Genomic DNA, 23,555 nt, shown 5'->3' with positions numbered 1-23,555 from the left:
GGCTGGTCACTCTCAGCCCAACCAACCTCACAGGAATGTTGTTGTGGGGAAAATAGGAGAATCGTGTGTTGGATATGTTCACCACTTGAATTGTTTGTAAACATAATAAAGGCTGATACAAAGTGGACCAGGTTGTTTCTATCCACAATAGCCATCACCTTGAAAGGCTTCCACCAAATATATTTTTAAATGAGTGCAAAAGACCTAGAGGTAATCCTCAACTTACGACATTTGTTCAGTGACCCAAGTTATGATGATACTTTATGAAGGAACTTACAACCTGTGACCAAAGTTCTGGCCATTGGACACATGATCAAAATTGCAGAGCTTGGCACCCACCCGTACTTACAACCACAGGGGTGTACAATTTCCCATACCTGCTTATCTCCCTCCCTCTCTGTCTCTGGCCACCTTCCACCTGTGAAGCCTTCAGAAATCTTACCAAGGCTTGTGACTGAATGACACAAAGAATGGCTTGGCTTGACCTGGGTTTGTGATAAACAACAATTCTTGGTTTACAACTGCAATGGGGAGTTGCTGTTTCAAGTTGAGGCAGTCATGTGACATTTTGTTCTATAACTACACACACTAGCAATCCCAGTCACAACTGGTTTACCTGCAATGCCTTTGACTCGTGTTTTGGAGAAGAGATGGCAACTCATCAATGGTAGTAAGAAAATAGGGCACCATTAATGAGACTGGGGGCATATTCTTTCAGGTTGCTGACATCCTTTAAGATGTATTTGCCTTCTTTGAGGGAATCCTATCAATGACAGTGACTCCTCTGGGAAGGGAAAAGGATTTCTATTCCAATACAAATTGAGAGGCTGCTTCTGTTGCATGATGCCTCTCCCCAGCTGGAGGACTCCCCCAACTTAGCAGCTGTTTCTTCAATCTGAGGTTGAATCATAGAGCTGGAAGGGACCTTGGAGGTCTTCTAGTCCAATCCCCCAAGGTTGCACTAAGTGGTGGATTTGCATTGTGACACATTTTAAACCCCTTCATGGCATGATATCATATTACCTAAGGGACTGCTTCTCCCCAGATATTTCAGCCTGTTCTATATTAGATTTGGCAGAGAAGGCATGCTACCGATGCCATCAGCTAGAGATCTACATTTGTGCATCCCAGGAGATGTACCTGCCATGGTACCACATTATGGAGCATTCTCCCCCACCCTCTCAAATTAGTTCTATCCCTTTTGACATTCTGGAACTATATTTTATGCAGCATATATTTTTATAGCTGTTGTTTTTATATTACTTTTATCTATTTGTTATACACTGCCCAAAGAGTTGCTAATGGTGAGATGGCAAACTATATAACTTTAGTAAATACATAACATATCACCCCCTCATTCTACTTACAGACGGTGGAATTATGCATTAATTTTCCCAGCCTTATTTTTCCTCTATGCAGCCACCTATTATCCAGTGCAAGTCTTTCAAAAATGGAGCCCTTACAGCTGGTGAAGAATAACTTCTAGGCATCAACTTCCAGATTCTTTTGATCTCTGTTTACTAGAGATCAAATAGCTAGAGCTAATGAGTCCAACCCTGTAAGGAAACAACAGTATTGTGAGAGCAAATGAGATTGACCAGGAAGCAGAGGAGAGGATATGTATCAGTTGGAACAACCAATAAATGCTTCTTGGTCACCTGACTTCCCCTCTGATGTAAAAGGGGGTGAAAGGTATCTTATATGGGTATGCACACACCTTACAGCCGTTGTTGGATTCCATTGGCGAGTGGTTAAACCTGTCTTGCTCATGGGATGGGGAGAAGATGATAGTATTTTTATGGTTATGGCAGAATGGCAGATGCTGCCAGGATGTATTTGTATTTTATTTAGATGCAAATGTGGATGGGCTCTGTTATGCTCTATGGTGGAAAAATGAGACGCCAAATGTCTACTTACAATGCAGGCATTTAAAATAGTCATCAGATTCTTATAACAACAAAGGGTGGTAAGAGGGCTTGCCCAGTTGAGGAATTCTATGCCACTATAAAAAGCTGCTATTTCTGGTTGACGACCAACTTGTATGGACTAGTATTACAATCTCAGATTTTTTTATTGGGTCCCTCTTTCCAGGCTAGATCCATCATTCTAGTCTCAATAAAAGCAAGGCTATATTATAGGGGTCATTTTTCTAGCTTGCCACTGTTATTCAGCATATATTTTACCTTTTCCAGGGAAAGAACTAATCCAAACATGTTGATATTTTTTATCAGAATATATTGGCATCATATTAAAGAAAATATGAATTGACACCAGGAAAGCAGAAGAAGGGCAATGAAAATTATTTCCACCCCTGCAATAGAAGACAATAGTTTCTAGACTAATGAAACCAGCGGCAGAAATTCATATTCTCCTAAGGAGCAATCCTTATTCTCCTCCCTGCACTCCGCTCTCGCTTTTATTTGAAGTTCGCGCTGGTTCCACTAGTCGGCCTCAGCCACCCAACCTCTCCCGCTTGGCAAGGGGTGAGCGTTGCCATCGAGCCAGTGCGCGAAGAAGGAGGCTGGAGCAGGAGAGCAGAAGGACCGGAAACCCGAAGTCGGACCGCGGAAATCCAAGGACAGTTAGCGATCATGTCTGAGTTACCGCTGGCTGTTGGTGGGTGCTTCTGGGGGCTGCTAAGGCAGCTTTTAAGGTTTTCTCGCCTTAGGAAACGGAGCTCCTTCTTTGCCGCTCGTAAAATTTCCCCGATCGGCCTCCTGCCCATTCTCTTTCGAGCTAGAGGACTCGGAAGCCAAGCGATGGGTTACTTCTTCATTTCTCGTTTTCAATTTAATACACCCGTTTCTTTTTCATCCAGGCAAAATTGTCAGGAGGCTGGACAAGCGCATTTTTTCGGTTGCGCGGGCTGCTAAAAGACCGTATTCTGTAACCAATAGGCTGTGTTGCAAAAATGAGAAGGCCGTGGAAAAACCCCCGCATTTCAAAGAACCAGGTAAAGTTCACAATTCATAATTTCTTGACGAATCCTGTGTATGCTTCGTTGGGAGCAATTCACATGGTGTAGTAGATTGATGCCCCAAAATGCAGTCAGCTGCTTTTTTAAAGAGTTGGAGAGTTTGATTTATTTGTGAGATCAATAGCTTTTCCAGCAATTTGTGTTCTCTAGTCTACTAAGTCCTGTCGCAATTAAATACGGTCAGGATTTTAACTTAGAACAAATGAGAAAATATTAAGGGCCTAAAGAGTATGAATGGAAGTTGACACATCTGTGGGTTCACACAATATGGCGAACCAAAATGTGATTGCTTGTTGTTTTCTTTCTTAGTATTTTATGTGAACTCAATCACTTTTAGCAAACCATGATTTTTATAGCTTGTGGTACGTATATCAGTCTAGGTAACTGATTTGTTCTGGTTAGATGGACCCTGGGTTATGTTTTTGGATGAACACAGCACAAATTTGTAATTTGCCCCTTAGGAAAAAAAAAGTCAGTTTGGTGTAGTGGTTAAGGTGTCAGGCTAGAAAGCAGGAGACCATGAGTTTCAGATCCATATTGGTTACAAAGCCAGCATGGGGATCTTGGGCCAGTCCCTCTCTCTCAGTTGTAGGAAGCAGGCAAGGACAAGCTATTTCTGAAATCTTGGCAAGAAAAGTTCAGGGCCTTCTCCAGGAAGTCACTGGTGTTAAAATTGGCTTGTTTGGTGTGGTTTTTTTGCTCCTTTTTTGTTTTATGTTGTAAGGAATTCACACTCCAGAAATATACGTATGGAACTAAGCACTGTCTTAAATAATGTACAAAAGTTGACATAGGTATGTCAAAATAAGATATTAAACATACTTAAAATTTAGTAAAGCAGAGTGGACCAATAATATACAGTCACCCTTATATATAGATTCTGGGATGGCAGGAATGGCTTCACTCTTTTTGGAAAAGAGGGCATATTGAATTGGAAACAAGGTGTTTTCCTGTGTTGAATTTCTGTATCATTCCCTTGACTGAAGTATTTGAAAATATCCAGGAGTACAGTAAATATTCTATTAATAGCTGAAAAGAAAGGGCCACTTAGGCATACAATCCAATTCTTTGCTCAATGTGTGAATCCAAATCAAAAATTCCAAATAGTATGCTTCTGTTGAACAATCCAGTAAGAGAAAACCAATACATCAATGGGTAATTGATTTCAATATTGAATTGCTCTATTAGCAGATAGGAGAAAGAAGGAGTAGTTATGTGCACCGGCCTGAGTTATTTATAAAAATAAAGGCATGCTATAAATATATAAATAAATAAAAGTTAGAAAGCAAATGAATCTTCCTTTTGATAGCTTAAATCATTATTTTGTTTCACATGCTCTAGTTCCGTGATGGTGAACCTAGGGCACATGTGCCACAGGTGGCATGTGTGCACCGGCCAACTGATTTTCAGCCTTCCAGAGGGCTGTGTGAGGCCGTTTTTTGCCCTCCCCAGGCTCTGGAGGCTTTCCTGAAGCCTGGGGAGGGCGAAAACTCCCCCCACCCCGCATGCAGAGTGCTGCCCAAGTGCACATGCGCAATGGGGGGGGTTGTGTGCATGTAGCTTGCATGCGATAGCACACGCACACACAATTTTGCCACACCTTTAGAAAAAGGTTAGTCATCACCACTCTAGTTCAATAAAGAACAGATCTGTATTACATCATTTCACACATTTGAAACATTCCTATGCAATTTTTTCTTCTCAAGATTAAAACTTTTCCAGTTCCTACCATTCTTTTTTGTAAATTTTAGTTTTTAGTTTATCATTCTTTCTGGCCTTTGGACGTCTCCCTTGAATGACCTTTGAATGCCTGTTTTGTTTGAATCCTTTTTAAAGTGTGATACACAAAACTGAAAATAATTCAAATAAGATCAAACTAGTAAAGAATAAATGAGAGGTATTCCTTTTGGCACTTTGCAATCTGTACTTTGGCTAATGTAGTCTAAAATTGCATTTGGTTTTTGGAAGTCACATCCTACTATTGACTCATGCTGAGTTTGTAATTAACTCACTTTTCCAATGACTTCTTCACAAGTAGTGTTTTCGTTACAGTATCTGTGCATTTCATTTCTCTTTCCTGAGTGCATAACTTTGCATTTAGTGGTCTATATTTCATTCTGTTATTTTTCAGGTCTATTTCTTAAGAGGTTATTTATTTGAAATTTGTCTCCCATTCCATCCACTTATGTGTCATTTGATAAGCATTCTTTCCAACTCTTTATCCAGATCATTGGTAAACATGTTAAATACAGTAGAGACCCACAACTAAAGTCTGACAAGGAATCTTCAGCAAGAAAGGGGCTCCCCCTTCCTGCATAATGAATATATAGTGCAATGGCACCCACAAAATTCCTTCTCCTAATTCTGATTATTCAGCAGTCAGACCTTTTTCTAGGAAAGTAAGCAGAGGTTTAGTTGCAATGTAAACTTTTTCAAACTAGCAATTGTAATATTAGCAGGTGTGCTTCTGCTGTTTTACATCTCAGAGGAGTTAGCAGGTTTGATATTTTGAATCTTATTTTTAGTCATTTATGTTTGAATCCAAAAAGCATATATACAGATCACCCTCGACTTACAGCCATTTGTTTAGCGACTGTTTGAAGTTAGAGTGGCACTGAAAAAAGTGACTTACAACTGGTCCTCATACTTAAAACGATTGCAGCATTCCCACAGTCACATGGTCAAAATTTGGGCACCTGACAGCCAGCATGTCTTTACAATGGTTGCAGCATCCCAGGGTCTCTATTTGTGACTTTCCCACCTGGCTTCTAACAAGCAGAGTCAACGCGGGGAAGTTAGTTTCACTTGACAAGCGCAAGATTCGGTGATTCACTTAGCAACCATGGCAAAAAAAAGATTGTAAAACTGAGCACAACTCAATTTATTAACTTAGCAACTGCTTAGCAACAGAAATTCTGGTTCCAATTGTGATTGTAAATCAATGACTACTTATATGTAATACATCCCTCTCTGTATTTTTAGTCCTCACAGCAGTTTAGATTAGGATTAGAGAAAGTGATGTTCTCAGACTAGTTCGTGACCCTTCTGCTGACTTGAGATTTTGAATCCAGCTTAATTAGTGCAAAGCCATGATTTTTCCTGTGACACTTTACGGAAGTGAAAGTTGGACTGAAGCAGGAGAGGTTGATGTTTTTGATCTTTGGTGTTGGCATTGACTACCACAGACAGCAAAAAAAACTACAAGTCAACCCAGTGTTCTCGCTTGAAGCACAAATAATGAGGTCAAGTTATTTTACTTTGAATATATTACCCCCAGCTCTCTAGAAAAGGCTGCTATGAAAATATCCCTTTGACCTGAATATCAGGAGAGAACAATGAAATAAGGAATAATGGCAGGAAGTTTGGGAGTCACAAAAGTGAAATGTTTACCTCTACTATCACATGGGCATGGGCGACTGAATGCCAATTGCACAGATGCTTCTCTTTGTGGTGGGCTAAAACTGTCTTCATTGTTGAAACTGGACAGCCATTTGTGCAGAATAGTATAGGATCTTCTGCTTGAGGAGGGGGTTGGACTACAAGATCTGCAAGGTCTCTTCCAACCCTGTTATTCTGTATTCTCTGACTATAAAATATGTTACCCTTAGGAAAACTGTTAGCATGGGGTTCCTTGGCTATGATGCTACAATTCAATTCTGATGCTGCCTTTTGTCCTTGGGTTTTCAGGTGGTGCATTTCCTGCAGGGCGCTCCTCTCCATTCAGCCATGAAGTTTCTGACTGGGATAAGAAACTGTTGCTGTGGTCAGGCCGCTTCAAGAAAAAAGAAGATATACCTCATCAAGTTTCGTATGTTCATTACCCATTAAAAATGACTGTTGCTGGCACCAATTTCAAATAGATATATATTTTTCATGTGGCGAAAAGGCAGGTGGTCATGGCGGGGAGGGGGAATGGGGACATTAATACAAGAGCAGCAATCTGAGGCCAAAGTGCTGTTTTCTTGGAAGCTCTGGTCCAGCTTTGGAATTGTTGTCAGTTGTGCCAATTTGCTCTGTCTATAATGCAGTTTGTAACTGGCTACAAATGCAGTCTGGACTGTAGATAATTTTGTCTACAAAATACTCCCATCAAGAACTAGATTATTATCGTATCCTCGCGAAATTCTCTTGGTCAAGATTAAACCATTTCCCCCAATCTCTCTTTGTAGAACCACTTTTCCATCTTCATGTTCCAATTTGTTTGAATCTTGAAATATTGTTTATCCAAAGCTTGACACACAACTCTAGGTTTAGTCTGATAAATGTAGGGTAGAACAGAATTACTGCCCGTGATTTGGAAACCTACACCAAATACTTAAGTCATTCTTTATGAGGAAATACCAAAAAAGTTTATCTGTTTAGTTCAGATAGAGAAGCGTATAAAACATTACAGACTTATAAAACTTGTCCTCTGGGATATCAGGTCAAGTGGATTTTCATCTGTTTCAGGCTAAATAAGGCTTAATACTACTGTGGAATTATGATATTGATAGTTATTAGTAGAGGACTGTCTTAAATAGTGGTTTTTAAAAAAGAAAATATATTTTTTGTATAAAATTTATAAATCAAAAACGATTAGAGGACTGGAGGCGAATGTGTATGATGAACAATTATAAGAATTAGTCTAATGAAGAGGACTAGGGATGACGTGATAGCAGTCTTCCAATTGGGGGTCTATCTGTGATTGGGGGTCTATCACAGAAAAGGGATCACTAGGGTATAGGTATAGTTTTCTGCTTGAGCAGGAGGTTGGACTAGAATATTCCCAATTCCATTCTTGTTATTCTATAGTCTGTAAATTTGGTGAGAATAGTGTCTGTTGGCAACTAAATGGAATATTTTGTTCAGAGGACATATTTTATCTGCAGAAAAACTGTTGTAAAACTCTTAGGATGCTGAACTAAAGAGTAATTGTAGGTATGATTCAGTAAACTCTAAGCTTTCCCCAGACTCATCTTTCTCCAGATGTTTGATTTCCTTAGTTAATATGAGCAATGAAAATTCTGGAATTTGAAGCTCATACATCTGGCTCACATTCAGATTGGAGAAAGCTGTCCACTGTTCTTAACTTTCATAATACAAGCCTACCTTTTACATTTCACTTGCACATGCTATTTCATCTTTTCTTGTAAGCCTGTATAGGAAATTGCAAACATCCTACTGTAATTAACAGGAAGTATGATTGCTTTTCAGTAACTCATCTGTGGAGTCTCTTCAAATGTATTGTTTTAGCCACCTATCAGTATGCAGAACAGACAGCTAGAATTGCAAGAGAGATGATCCATCAGATAGATTTGATATTTTCTCCTGTTGGAAATTGGCAAAGTGTAAACATCTAGGTTCTTACCTCTCTCTTTTAAATGGCCATCCAGCTCACAATAGAGTGAAGCACAATAAAACAGAGCAAATGCTTTAAACCATTAAACCAGTAAAATTTAAATGTCAGGTAAAACTATGGGAGAGTTGCTTTCAAAATCTTACATACAAGATAGCCATTTCCATGGGATAACATTATGTTTGCTTTTTAAAGGGAAAAGATGATGAGTGCAACAAGGAGCAAACTTCGTGTGAAAGTTGCCTACTTCGCAATGGCTTTCCTGCTTATGGGTTTTGTATCGGCAGTTTTCATAGGGAAAAAGGTTAGTAGAAAATTGTTACAGGGTTGAAAGTGGGATCAAAAGTATTAATAGATTACCCATTATTCAATTATATTTCAAAGCTCATTGAAAATAGTGTGAAGACCCACTGCAATGGCTGACAAAAAAGTATGACTTTCCTACCCCTGCCAATCAATCTGCAATTGTCCTATGGGACTGCATTATTTTCTGCCTTTTGTTTAAACATATTCGATGGAGTAGAAACACTTGGGTTATGTGAACCAATCAGTCATCTATCATAAACAATGCCCAGAGCCTCTTGGGTGCTCTCTTTTTTATATACATCATAACTTCATGATTAATGTTATTGTATCTGTCATTTGTCCAAAGAAATTGAGACCAAATACTTTACATCTCCACCCCTGGTGACCCAAATAATGCTGTCGCTGCCCTCGAGTGCTGGACGCTGTGGGGGCCTGGATAGGGGACAACAATTTCAATGGAACTTTGGCAAGATCAAATGGCTTTGGATACTTGGAGCTTCAAGATCCAGGATTCTTAACACATTTAGTTCTGGATGGGGTTCCACTACCCCAGGCAGACACAGTGCGCAACTTGGGGCGGGGTGGTGGTGGTTCTCCTGGCCTCTCAATTCTGCTGTCATAGCCAGGAGAATCTTTGCCCAACTTTGCATTGTGCGTCAGTTGCACCCCTTCTCAGTCCTTGCACTCACTCAAGCCCTAGTCATCTCACGCTGGACTTTTGCAATGCACTCTAATGGGGTTACTCTTGAAGAGTATAGCTCAGAAGCTATAACTGGTGCAGTATGCAGCAGTGCAGGCAGTTCTGGGAGCTTTGACTGGCCCATGTTATACTGTTCCTTCATGAGTTTCACTGGCTCTGGTTTGCTTCTGGCTGCAATTCAAGGTGTTATTACCTTTAAATCCCTGTATGGCTTGGGTCCCAGCTGAGGAACCACCTCACCCCAATGAGATTTCTCCCCTCACCCATGCCAGCAGAGAAAGCATGTTTTGGATCCTGTCAGCCAAGGAATTCCAACAGGCAGGATCCAGAAGAGACTTCTCTGTGGTCCCTGCCCTTTGGTGAGATCTGGACCAACCCTCCTGACCTTCCCAAGGGCTTGAAGACTAGAACGCCTTGGTCCCCAACAAGGGGGCATCACTGTACAGGTGGTTAATAGATTGAAGACCTGTGTTTATGCTTTCTCCCACTCACCCTTTTAAATCAATTTTTAATATAACTATGATTACTGTTTTTAATGTTTCTGTTTTTAATGTTTGTAAGCAGTCAGTAACCTCCAGAGATGGGCGGCACATAAATCCAAAAAATACAAACATCCTTGAACATGAAGGAGTAACCCAGTAAAAACATAGGCTACTCTCCTTACCTCTCTTCTGTTGCAGATTTCAGACTTGTAGGATTATACATGTGTGTATATCCTTAGAACAATGAATGTAAATGGAAAAATGGTGGCAATCGAGAGAGCTAATTTGTTGCATTCTCATGAGCCTTAGAGACCGAACTGATCTGAATAAGGTCTGTAGTTTAGAAATATACCTCTGGCTTATTTCAGGAAGCAGTTGTGTTTTTCTCTAACTGCTGAAGTTAGAAGTATAAATGTTTGCTGATTTACTGTGTGTTATCCAGTAATTTAACTAGATAACCAAATTTATCTTCTGTCCACTCCTGTATTAGGGATATTTTCAGAATTAGAGATAAGTGAACATTAAGGCCTCTGTTTGCCATGCTGTAGAAATAATGACAGGATTAACTGTCTCTTACTTGCCATGTTATGGTCATTCTGCTGCAGGATGTTCAGAAATATAAACATTTGCGGTATATGCACAGCAGCGTTGAGGAGATAGAAGAGACTGGTGAAAGTACTTCTGCCAAGCCATAATCAAAAAGAAGATTAGATCTGTTGGTGTGTGATTTTCATCATGAATTGGAAGAGCAACTTAAGAAACATTTACTTCATTTTTTTCACATTTCAAAAAAAGAATTTATAGTTCAGTGGCAATGCTAAAATTTTATCCTTTCTGATGGAAGGCTCCATTTCTGACTAAAACAAAAGCACCTTTTATTTTTGAAAGTCTGAATCTATATTAGAATGTTTCTTTAAATACTAGTGTGTATATATATATATATACACATCATTGTAATCTGTAAAATACACCCTGCTCTAATAATAAATGGATCTATCCAGGATACTGAATTCATATGAACTGAATAACATGAATGGTAAAATAATTCATACTTACTATACTGACTAGTGTAGAGATTGTATCCAAAGTTTTTTACTCTTGGGCATTTTTTTTCCATTTCATGAAATAAGTGTCATGTATGATTTAATTTCAAACCAGAATATTGAAATGACATAAGGCTACAAAATGAGGAATCATTTCCTGACATTTGAAGAAATGCATGGTATTTAATAAACAATAATCTAACAGCAGCTATCCAAAAGCTACCTAAAATATGAAAGCCTTAAGAAACCGTACAGCACTTTTAATTGCTTCCCAATACTGCTTATGCCAATATTTATTTCAAATGGGAACTCATTTTTGTTATTAAATGGATATTTGAAAATATGCAAAAGACTGGAATTTAAAAAATAGATCCATTCCAAAAGTTGCTACTAAAGTTTAATATGAATTTAAGTATTAAATTAGATGGTACTGTATGTCTTATTTGGCTGGTAAGAGCACTAAACCTTAATCTTGTACTGTAGTTACAGCACATGCAGAATTGATACTGAACCAGCTTTGCCCACTAGTTATGGAAGTATAGCTGACAAGTAGCATCAGTTGGAAAGGCCATATTTCTTTTTTCTTTTTGGTAAATGTAAGGTCAATAGGTGGGGAGATGAACTATGGTAAGAATAGAGTTGAGAAAAGCCTGTTTTGAACATTAGTTTTAATATTAATCTTGACTGAGGAAAGCTGGTCATGCCCAGTAGAATTTCTAAGAGGTAGTCCTCGACTCACGACCACAATGGAGCCCAAATTTTCTGTTAAGTGAGACATATGTTTTAGTGAGTTTTTATGACCTTTCTTGCCACTGTTGTGAATCATTGCAATTGATAATTTAGTAACCCAGTTCTTAAAATGAATCTGGTTCCCCATTGATTTTGCTTATGAGGTTGTTGCAAAAGGTGATCATATGACCCTGGGACACTGCAATGGCCATAAATACGAACCAGTTGGCAAGCATTTGAATTTTGATCACATGATCATAGGGATACTGCAAAGGCATAACTTTGGAAAACAGTCATAAGTCACATTTTTCAGTGCTGTTATAACTTTGACCGCTCATTAAACTGTTGTAAGTTGAGGACTACCTATACCATGGAGTATCTTATGGAATAGTATGAGCAATCACATCCAAATGCCAGGGAATGAACTCCCATGATGAATTCCTATCTCTCAGATTCAGGCAAATACATTTCACAATTATGCAGTAGAACAAATGGGGAAGGAGGCAGCATGATGAAGCATTCTTACAAAATGCCTTCCATGATGGGTATGGTCAATCATAAAGGATAAAGTGGAAGGGCATGATATCATCCATTGCTTACTTCATCTTTTTTTTAATGGACAATTAGGGATACACCCCCACAAAAAAGCCTGGGTGAAGCCACTTGCTTTTTTCCATTGCAAAAAAAATGTCTATGGATCTTATGTGTTGTGGAGCATGCCAATTTCAAAATTGGTTAAATTAAAAAATATTTTAAAATGAAGTCAGATTGTCACAAAACATGGCTGACAATCGGCTGTTACTAATACCTTAATATCTGTGGATAGCAGGTTGCCTACCTTGCTGTTACAGTGACAATACAACTCAGGTGGGATTCCAAGTACAATGCATAGAAGATATATTTAAAAGTTTGAAAATTAAAGCATTAAATTTAAATTAAAATGCAGGAAAAAACCGAGAAAGGAAACAAATTATTAATAAGATGCATCTCAACTTTTCATAAATGATCAACGGAGAACTGAATGGAGAAATTCCCTTGTACATTATTAATGGAATCATACAGGCTTTACTAAAATCTCTTCTGTGTTTTGTTCAGCACAAAATATGTATCTGGGGCACAAAAAATACTCTACAATAATCAGATCTCTGTTGGCAACCTATGCTCAAATTCTTACTGTATTGTGCTTAATAATAATGGTATGTAGATAATACATTTCATAAGGCAACATCCAAGGTGTTAAACTGCAGGTTAGTAACTCTTTCCACCTAGGATTTAGTTCAGAAGGACAAAATGAAATTTCCCTGGACACACAAGATCTGTCTCTTCCTGATTGCAGAGAGATTTTCTTAGCTGTTAATTACCAACAATTTAGCAGAAGAGCCAATTTTCCATTGGGGGCTGTCCTTACACAACAGTTATGCTAACCATACTGCTGTCCATGCATACTTACCATGGCATTCTAGCAACTGGATAGCAACTTGAAGTTCGAATTCTCATTATTCTACATTTCTCCAAAAATTATGACAAAGATCATCTTATCTGCATTAATGTTAAATTAAAATCTCTTTTAAGTGTCCTAATCTGGTCTTGTAGTTTTGGGATTTGTCAGTGATGTGTAACTTTTTCTTTAAAAAATTACACATTTTTCTTAAGACAAAAAGAAAACATTTTATGAAATGTAATTCCTCATTTGAGTAATACTAATGATGTCCTGTAGTTTTGGCCAAACTTGCTGGCAGAACCAGACCTAATTCTTCCTTTCTTCCCAGTTGAAAATGTCCATTGCAGTTCAGGTTCAAAAATAATAGATCAAGGTACAGGTAGTCCTAAACTAAGGATCAGTTGTTTAACAACCAGTTACAACATCCTCAGAAAGGCTGATCTGTACAGCAGTTCCGGCCATTGCAAAATGTGACCACCCCCTGGTCACAAGACTGAATTTCTAGGAAAAAAATGACCTTTCTGTACAAGATTCACTTACAACCAAATGATTCACTAAATGATGATTGTAAAAATGGTCTAAAAATTGGGTCCAGTCATGTGGTATTTTGAGATATAACTGCAACAACCTAGGACTAAAATTCAGGTCCCAATTGTGGTTGTAAGTTTAGGAATATCTGTAGAATTATAGAAGAGGGTTAGCCTTAATTTTTGAAATTGGCCCTAAATTCATGAAGTGATGGAAAGTACAGGCTATCATGGAAGGAAATAACAGTTCATCCTTCCATATTCATTTTCTTTCACTCTTCTGGCCTATGTTGGAACTATTAAGAGCAAGTGTCCTCCAAACTATGGGCTGTGGTCCACTACCAGGTCGGGGCCTGTTTGGAACCGGGCCGCACAAGCAGCGTGTGCGTGGAACTCCACTCATGTGAGTGGTGGATGCTTGTGTGACACTTGTGTGAACCACAAAGCTCTGCTCAAATGGAGCTGTACATGTGTGTGCGCCTGCCACTCACACAGAACTATCCCATCCCACTGTATTAGAGGAATCTTTGCTACTGCCAAAAATCTTGTGATTATAACTCTGGATATGTAAATAGGATACTAAATCCAGTGTTGGCTTTTTCCCTTGTAAACAAAAGGTTTACAAGCTCTTCAAAGAAGAATCTTTCCAAACTCTCCCACCTCCCATTTTTTGAATCACTTTAAGACAACATAACAATTGCAGTCCTCTCACATTCCATTCAATCCATCCATTGCACACCTGAAAAGTATTGACACTTGTTTCAGGAGTTTATCGCCTCTCCTTGCTCCACATTAAAAAAAAACCACCACCACCAAATAACTACCTTCAGCAGGCTACGTAACTAGTAACATTTTACAGTTTCAGCTATCTAAAATACTTCAATTATACAAATCTGGATTGTACAATCTATTTCTACATATATAATAAATCTAATTAACTCTTCTATAAACAAACACTCCATTCATTTGAATATATGATTTAATTCACCCTTTTAAAGAGAGAACTGTCATTATTTACTAGAAGAAACACCAATGCACCATTATTGTTCTAGGAGCTTCAGAGAAAAACTTCCACTGTGAAGTTTGTGTAAATATACATATATACATACACATTAGCAATTATCCCAGAAGAGTGTGTATGTGCATATACAAACTAAGTATGCACACATGTATTAGTACTGGTATACATGATACATTTCAGTATCACATACACACTTCATTGAAGCTGATTTACAAAATACGTAGCTCCTCTCTAGAACAACTATGCGATAAAGTACATGATTTAAAGCATATTATATAGAATGACATGTAGTCAGTAATTTATCCTTTAAAAAACCCAGCCACAAAAAAAACCGCTGTGGAAACGAAATGGACTTTTTTTTATCATCAGTGTTTCTACCATTCTTTAAGAAAAAAAGATGAATATATAAAATTAAAAATGTTAAAGATTGCTCATTTACTTTTGAACTGCAAACTACATATTGTTTGCTTTCCTATGTGTAACAGATTATTTTGCCCATTTGACTTCTGGTATTAAAAATGGGGATCTCTTCCCAAAGCAATCCTAGCCAATCAGGAAGCATGATTGTCACATCATCTGGAGTCAAACTTGTTATGTATAGAACAATTAAAATGAGCCCATAAATTCCTTCTCTCACCTGGGGCCCAACAATCTGGACAATCAACAAAATGGACAATTAGTTTATTGCGAAATGTACCATCCTAGCCATCTTAGCTCTATTTTTAAATCCTAAAATCAAACAGGAAATTCAACTGACATTGTAACCTATGGTGCACTTTCAGCATAAGAGAGTGCTATCATGAATGCAGTAATTTGGACTGTGATGGCTGCTGAATAATAGATCTCACCGGAAACTATGTGGGATATAGGATATGGATCAGACTTTGACAAAGTAGTATGTTGTACGCAATGCTAGTTTTCTTTTGTAAAGTGTAAACAAAGGTCATCTGTTTGGAAAAAGTTAAATTGAATTCATAGGACAACACTCCTGAAGTAGTTATATTATACTATCAAGATCAGAGGACATGAATGTAGGAGAAGATCAAAGCAACTGGTATTCATTCCCAGGGTCTTAAATCCAAGCTTATTAGAGACCTCCAACCTCACCTTACCCAATGGATATTCTTCAAGAAATGGAATCTCTTAACTGATGCAGAGGCTGAATTACTACTTTTTCATTGGAGATAGCTGTATTGAAAACTAAATGAAAGGTGCAAGAGTGTTAAATGGCTGAAGTGCTTATAGTTTAACCATGAAACAAATTATTATTTGGGCGTGTTGGAATCTATTATACAGGGCAGATGGTTTCTACTATTTTTAATGAAGCTGCTAATAACCAATCTGTCTGATTTGATTTAGAAACTGCAGTTTGTGAAAGCAGATGCAAACTAGGGATCAAGTGTCCTAGCACCAATAATTTAGAATATTAACCACTTACGTACAGCTTTGTTTGATGGAGCTGTACAAAAAATTATGTTGGAAGTTTTCATCACCATGCTAGTGAGGATGTGAAAGTATGCTTTAGGAGAGAGTGCTAATTTAGTGGTAGAGAGGTTTTCTCTACCAATGGCCCAATTCAGAACATGTCAAAGAAAGTGCTATATTCTTAATAGAAGGATGAGCTGATTCCCAGTCTGAAAGTGAGCAACTCCAAATCCTATGCAGTCAAAATGGGAGCACTGAAATCAGCTTGCTGACAATTAGCAATATTCCTAAAACCTGGAGAAAGGTATTCATGGGCTGCCATAAACGCAGGGAATAGAATAACTCTAACCATATATGCTTATAAATTAACAGGAATCCAGGATGCCGCAAAGAATGCCACTCAAATTCTGAGTGCGCATTAAATATTTCTCTTAAATTCATTGAACAAGGCAGGCACCTAAAGGAATGCATGGGAAGGAAGAGTCTCTCAAAAGTCTCAGTAGACAGTGAAGAATGCTCCATATGGAAATGTTGTCCTTGTTTGAGATTCTAGGGTTACGTTTTCAGTGTATTAGGAAAATAGGAAAAATTGTATCTTTAAAGAAGTGTGCCACTTCTGAACAATGGGCTCAGTATTTAAGATAAGCCCTTACCAAAGTGGCATCCTACAACTAAGAGCCAAATATTTTTCCAGTTGTGTTTAAGGTAGTGTATGTGCAAAGCAAGCAAATTAGCTCACACATTTATGGTAAATGAACCACTCAGAGCTCTACATTAATGGCAGACAGGAGCACTTCAGAGCTGGAAACCTTCCATGGGAGCCTCACACTGCTGGAAGATATATTGTTGCTGGCCAATATCTACTTGTGGGACAATGTTGCTGTCTTCTTCTTCTGTCCCAAAGTAATGCTCAATCAGGTCAAAGGCCTTTTGATATATTTCTTGATTCTCATGACTTTGCAGGAATTCAATCTTATCCAGGCCTGCAAAAAAAAATACAGAACTTCCATCAAATTTTGAACTGGAAGATATAGTTGCTCTGTTTCAGCCTTTCCCTAAACCTAGAAACTCAACTAACAGCTAGCCCGAACTCACTTATTTCTTATGAAACTGTAAAGAAGACTAGCTCTGCACTATTCAAGATGCAATAGGTCCCTTTGGCACTAAAGTTGGTTGAGGCTTATTAATTAATGTTCTCTTTACTATCTTAGAATCTGCAGATGCCACTTAGACAACAGAGAAGCAGTATACAAATAATTACATATTCTCCAAATCTCTTAATGTTGCAGTTCAAATAAATATGATTTGTTTAACTCAATGTAGCCAAGTACTGCTTAAAGTCTAATGGCAAGATATGGCTTCCACAACCTTTTATTGGGTTATACAATAGAACTAGAGAATTTTCAAATCTTGTTCTTATTTTGAGAATAAAAACTAGATTTACATTTCTACTAACCTTTTCTATAGCAATATACATATAGGAGGCAACTAAAAAGAAGAATATAGCAAAGATGAAGGCAAATAGGTTTATAACAATTGCTTTAGACAGGGACTGAAAGAATAGGCACACTGTATTAAAATTCAGATTAAAATAAACAATGGGAAATAAGCAAAGATCAATCTACTGGCTATTATTATATTTTTATCCCACATTTGTATGTATGTATGTCAACTCAAGGCAGCAAGCATAAATACTCCTGCCAATTTTCCCCATAGCAACCCTATGAGGCAAGCTGAGCTGAGAGGGGGGCTGACCCAACTGGCTTTCATGCCAAGGGAGGCTTAGAGTAAACTCAATCTTCTGGTTTGTAGCCATCATCCTTACCATAGGCTTCTTCGATGAGTGCACAGTATGGATTAATGCCACTGCCACTTCTTCTTGCTTCTTGCTCACCCAGCCTCAGGATGTTTTCCAGTCCATTAAGTGCTACCTGCACAATCTTTGAATCCATCACGGTAAGGAGATCACAGAGTGGTTTGATGCAACCAAGTTCTACTAGATATCTGAAAACCATACCAATTGGAAGTCACACAGAGGATTTTGTTGGTCAACGTGCACATCATGGTTAGATCACTTATTAAGAACAGATAATTTTGAAAGGTAAAATTAATACGGCTCAAATGTAAAATTAATATGGCTCAAATGTCCTAAATACAAAGGAAGATTATTGCTGGTAATCAATTTTCTCTGGGAAAGTAGTAAAATAAAGAATCGAAAAACTGCTAAATAGTATTAAAAGACCAACCTAAAGCATTAATGAAAATATATCAATTAAAATTAGTTGCAGGCCAGACAAAATAAAACATGGAATCAGCTCTTGCCACAATTCTTCTATTTTAAAGAATCTTTGGGAGCAATTACAAGAAGAGAAGGCAATTGCTATCCAATGGAGATAGAGTTTGGCTGGTGTTCAGGGTTTTTTGGGGGTGGGGTGGGGTTTCTGTTTTTTAAAAAAATAGAAGTAAGTTGGCAGTGATGTTATTGGTTGTTTTCATTTTTTTGAAAAGTCTGGGAGGTTTAAAATGTAAAATAATGCATTAAGCAAAAAATAATCTTATTATTTTTCTTCTGCACTTTTAACCACAATAATATATAAATATCTGCATTGCAAAAATGGCACTTTGATGGAATTTCAATAGCACAATCTTTGGGGGTGTTTTAAGGGGGTCAAGAACATGCAGCTCTTGGATCACCACCATTAATGCTTCGTAATGGTTCTCATAATCAGCTATGATCAATTTACTACTACTTACTTTATTTGTTCAGCAGAACCACCTGATGTTGCGTTAGTGATAGCCCAAGCTGCTTCTTTTCTTGTCCGAAACTCAGCAGTTTGCAAAATATTTATTAGAGCTGGGAAAATATTGGCATCTATGACAGTCTGAAAAACAGAATTTAATATCAAATAAAAATAGGACAAACCCCTCCCTCTTTATAGATTTAATTTAAATAAGAATTTGGTGGTAGTCATAGCAATGTGCATTTATCCTGACATATGTCTACGCTATTATTTTACACCAGTTAACTGGTAGTCCTTGTTTAGCGACTGCCTTGTACAGAAATCATTCAGTTCCACCGGTGATTAAACTATCTTTGCAACTAATCTCTTTTATAATCTTTGTAGGTCTGTAAAGCAAATGAAAGCTGAAGTAAGATCATAACGCCAATTGTGGTTTCACTTAATCACTGTTTCACTTAACAACCAAGTTGCCAGTCCCAACTATGGTCGCTAAATGAGGACTACCTGTATTTCCAAAATGTTAATATAGGTGGAGTTCATTTCTCTTAAAAGTTTCTGCTTAGAAATACAATATAGCATTTCTTGGATTATGAGGAGAAAGTTACGTCCTTTTCAAAAGTTTTATAAAGACGTCTCATTTTCCCCTCGCAAATATGTTCCTGTTTCTCCCGCCCGAAAATGATTAATTACTTGAATCTGTGCCCTGTTTCCGGCTGTAATGTTTGATATTGTCCAACATGCCTCCTTATTGATTGATTCTTTAGGACTACTCAGTAAGTGTAATAAACTTTGCAGCGCTGCACAGTTCAGTATTACCTAGAAAAAGGGAGAATAGATTTTAGATTATACTCAGACGACGTATTTACTTCAGAGAAATAAGGATGATAATTAACAGAAGCACAAAACAATAACATCAGAAAGCGTGGTCCTAGACCTCAGCAAATAATTTAAAAATAACCTTAAGAAAAACTTTCAGGGAGAAGCATAACAGCAGATGGCTTATCCAGTGAGAAAGGACTGGAGGGATGGTCAGTGGAAACAATATGAGCAATGACTACCAAAGGCTAAAGTTAATTCTCCATTAAGTGGAGCTCATGGCAGCAATATGGGCCATTCCCAAGTTCTGGGATGCTTCTTCAACTATAGCCCTGGGGATCCTCTTACAGTCCCCCAATTCAAGTACTAACTAGGTCCACCCCCAACTAGGCTTTTGAGATTAACCAAGAATGGCTGAGGGCTATCATGCTGTGGCATCAGAAGCAGCACTCTACGCTGATGTGTTTGTTTCTTTTTGCTGTTTACCAATGGTTTTTGTGTGTGTGTGGTGTGTGTGTGTGTGTGTGTGTGTGTGTGAGTGAAGATTTGGAACTGTGAAATTCAAAACAATGGAATAATAACGGCTATTAAAGGGAGATACCACCCAAAATGCACATCAGATTCATTCCATGTAGTTCCCTGGTTTTATTGAATCCTGGATGGAGATCCCATGTAGGTCACTTGAGGAGACCTATCTGCATTCACATATGGTTACTGGGGAGTTGATGGTCTTAATGCTGCCGGGCAACAGTCCCTGACCAAGGCAGGTCTGAAACGGTACACTTGCTTTGTAGCCCACAACACCACGTGCATCACACAGCCAACATGTTGGCAGCAGACCAGAGCCTAGATTAAAGAAACCTAATCTGTTCATAGCATCATGAAGCATCTTCGTGGATGTGCAGGCCTGTGCCTTCTAATGCTATTTAAAAAAAAGATTTTAAAGTATAAAAAGGGGAATTTTTTTGTTAAGCAAATGAGCGTTGTAAGCACAGAGCAGTTCCTTTTATGCTGTGCAGAAATGTTTAGGAGGCAAAAAACTCTGCAGAGAGGATTTTTACACCTTTCTGTGTTTTGATGGAGCTTGGGCAGGGGCAGCAATCTTGCCCATTTTGTTTAATACAGCTTTTGCCAGTGTGTATGTAATTATAAAAATATTGGGTTAGGACTTTAGAGGCATTTGGGGATGTAACTTGCAGAGAAGCTCACTGGGATATTTTGAAAGTCTCAGATCGATCAAACTCAGATGTTTTGTTGTGAAGATAAAATTAAAGCTGAGTATGCCATGTAAACCATTTTGAGCTCCTGGAGAAAAAAAAATCTAACCAATATATTTTCAAAGAAATTCTCATGGAAGTATTACCATAAGCATCACTTGAACACAACAGTTTTATTTTCTAACAGCCAGCCACAGCCAAGTTACCAACAATTCTCTCTATGTGCTAAATCTGCTGCTTGAACTTCAACTGTATATCAATGGCAGGTTATGCTGACTGGCATGTGCCACACAAGTTATATTACAACAGAGGAAAGGACTGTGGACTAGGATTTTGAGCTTAACTGATTTTTAGGTAGCCTACATTTAAAAAAAAAAGGGTTGTAGATGCAGTTTTGAATGGAACTCATAATCATAAGAGAATGGAAACACATATACTTACAGATAGCTAGCTAAAGTCTTTGCTACATCTGCCTAAATAATAACAGGATGGGAAAGAATCTGAAAGCAAACCCTTTCAGTAAAACCAATTTACATATCACCATGATGGCAGGGAGTACAGGAGAGCCACAGGTTTGACTGGTTATCTGACAGCTGAACTGAGCTGTACATAACTTTTTATCATGCCCCAATTCTAACCCGAATTAAGGGATTACAGGATCACAAAAACAGAGGAGACATAGTTGTTAAAAAGGACTTAGGCAAGATCTGAGAAACCAAAGAGCACTTAGCTTAAACTTCTTCCAAGTAAACTTATGAAAACAGTAATCAAAGAAAAAAAAAGCTGCTACATTAAAAGGCCTCTCTGGAGGAAAAGCTGAAATATTTGGAATATAAACAGACACGTGGATGGAGATGTATCAATCATCACAATATACTCAGATTTTCAAAGTGTCTTTGATAAAATTCCTCACAGACCTATCCTTTAATGCAGCGGTTCCCAACCTTTCTGGCTCCATGGACCAGCGGCAGCAGCAACGGCATTGCATGTGGATGGTTTTGTGCATGCAATCTAGATTCTGCGCATGCAAAATCTAGATCCCACATATGCACAAATGAAGCTCTGCGCACTTGCCCGCTGCTTGCACAGCCTAGTTCCCAGCAGGCCATGGACTGGTATCAATCTCCAGACTGGAGGTTGGAAACCCTGCTTTAATGGATGATTTATTTAAAAAATAAAAAACAAAGAGTAGAATAAATGGGCAAATTTCCCACTGGCAACTATAAAATACTGGAAAGGTGTGGTGTCAATTCCTGTAAAAATAAGTATTTAAAATGTGCTAGGATAGCAGATTCAATGTAGTTCAGGAGCTAGAAGATCATGGGGAAGTCTGGGGAGATGTTTAAAAATGATCCAATGAATGTAATGAAATGGGTCAGCCTTATTCTCTTATTGAATACATGAAATATTAGCTAAAAACTATCATTTATAGAAGGCTCAACATATAATAGCTTTTCATGTAGCTGATATGCCTTGGCCATTTTCAAAACAATAATTTTCAACCCAAGTAGCATGTACACTTAACTGTCAAACCTTAAAACCAATGCTTAAACACCACTAATCAGAATATTATAAAATATTTTATCAAATGCTTGGGCAAATGCTTGAGTCAAATATTAATGAATGCATACAGCAAATAAAAAACTGATAATAATCTATGTTGATCTTTGGCAATTATTGGCAATTATGATTTAAGGATTGGGTTAAGATGATGGAGGATACAGAGTGAGAAGGAAAATGTTAGCCTGCACCACCACTATTCCTCAACATCTAAATGGCTTTTTCTTGAATTCTAAGCAGGCTGCATTCCTTCCTTCCCCACCACCTCAAAACCCAATGATTGGAATAAATTTGGTTACAGGACAATCGACTAAGAGAAATCAGAGATATCAATAATATTGATTTATTGACCAACTAATGTACTTCTAGGTATTAGAGGACCTCATAGACTTTTCCAGTCTTTCACTTGGAAATAACAAGCATATTTATGGATATAGATCACATTATTTGATACTCAACCATTCACCTGTTTAAATACCACTAAGATCAGACTATTTACATTTGTAGATTCATTTTGAGGAACAAGAACATGTTCGGAACCAAATGTGAAATAACTAACATTCCTGTGTTTAAAAAAGCAGCTATCATCAAGGAATACCTACAAACATACGTAGGCTTATGCGGAGACAAATGATTGGGTTGTGTCAAGCCACGGGAACTGGGGGCGAGGGGCAAAGGTGATTGCATTGCTTGGCGCCTTTGGAATACAGCTAGATTGGTGAGCAGTGCTGTGCCCAGCTGCAGGGGGGTTGCCAGGCGGCTGCTCTCTTGCGAACGGGCTCCCAAAGAGCCAGGCACAGCCTCAGGGAGGAACGGCTGTGTTGCGCTGTCGTAGCAGCGCAACACAGCAGCCATGAAGCGACCACGCTCATGAGCAGCCACCCAGCAAACCCCCTTTTCAGCCGGGCACAGCGCCATTCACTGACCTAGGGGTATCGCCAAGCCGCGTGAGTGCCTGTTTCCCGCCGCCCGGCTCTCGCGGCTTGGCGCCTTAGAAATGCCAGTGAATGGCACTCTGCACGGCTGGATAGGTGGGTTGTGCGAGCAGCTGTTCCACTCCCGCTTGCGCACCTCCCAGTTCACGATGCCCTGGCCCAGCTCTCCCTGCAGAGCCAGAGCACCTCTGCTGCCACCGCCACCCCAGCATAGCTTTTTCGGCGGCTTCCAAACCGAGCCTTCCGGCAGTGGCCGCTCTGGGCGTATGCTCTATGGTGTGGGCTGGCTGCCGGCAGAGC

General features: G+C 38.6%; 2 protein-coding genes across 4 annotated transcripts in view; one reads left to right on the top strand and one right to left on the bottom strand.

Annotated features, from left to right (window-relative positions):
- Nucleotides 1-2,464: 2,464 nt before the first annotated feature.
- LOC309387079 (protein FAM162A-like) lies at nucleotides 2,465-10,803 on the top strand. 2 transcript variants are annotated; one of them, XM_081943244.1, is made up of 5 exons: nucleotides 2,465-2,616; nucleotides 2,819-2,953; nucleotides 6,683-6,785; nucleotides 8,508-8,616; nucleotides 10,406-10,803. In XM_081943244.1, exons 1-5 carry the CDS (start codon nucleotides 2,592-2,594, stop codon nucleotides 10,493-10,495), a joined length of 462 nt encoding a protein of 153 aa, XP_081799370.1. In that variant the 5' UTR covers nucleotides 2,465-2,591; the 3' UTR covers nucleotides 10,496-10,803. The 2 variants fall into 2 exon arrangements, with proteins under 2 accessions (XP_081799370.1, XP_081799369.1); XM_081943243.1 differs by having other exon boundaries at nucleotides 6,665-6,785.
- A 424-nt stretch (nucleotides 10,804-11,227) lies between these two features.
- The window catches only part of KPNA1 (karyopherin subunit alpha 1), a 45,098-nt gene continuing 32,770 nt past the window's right edge, over nucleotides 11,228-23,555 (bottom strand). Inside the window, exons 11-14 of one of the 2 annotated variants that reach the window (XM_081943241.1) lie at nucleotides 19,418-19,543; nucleotides 18,741-18,868; nucleotides 17,812-17,990; nucleotides 11,228-16,969 (exon numbers count right to left, since the gene is read on the bottom strand). In XM_081943241.1, coding sequence (XP_081799367.1) covers nucleotides 16,782-16,969; nucleotides 17,812-17,990; nucleotides 18,741-18,868; nucleotides 19,418-19,543 — 621 coding nt within the window. In that variant the 3' untranslated portion in view covers nucleotides 11,228-16,781. The remainder of the gene's footprint in view (nucleotides 16,970-17,811; nucleotides 17,991-18,740; nucleotides 18,869-19,417; nucleotides 19,544-23,555) is intronic. The other variant, XM_081943242.1, reaches the window with a different exon arrangement.

This window comes from Natrix helvetica (genome assembly GCF_964273705.1).
Source record: "Natrix helvetica genome assembly, chromosome: 2".
NCBI classification, from domain to species: Eukaryota; Metazoa; Chordata; class Lepidosauria; order Squamata; family Natricidae; genus Natrix; species Natrix helvetica.
Note: the sequence above shows the minus strand (reverse complement) of the source record. Positions and strands in the feature narration are given on the sequence as shown.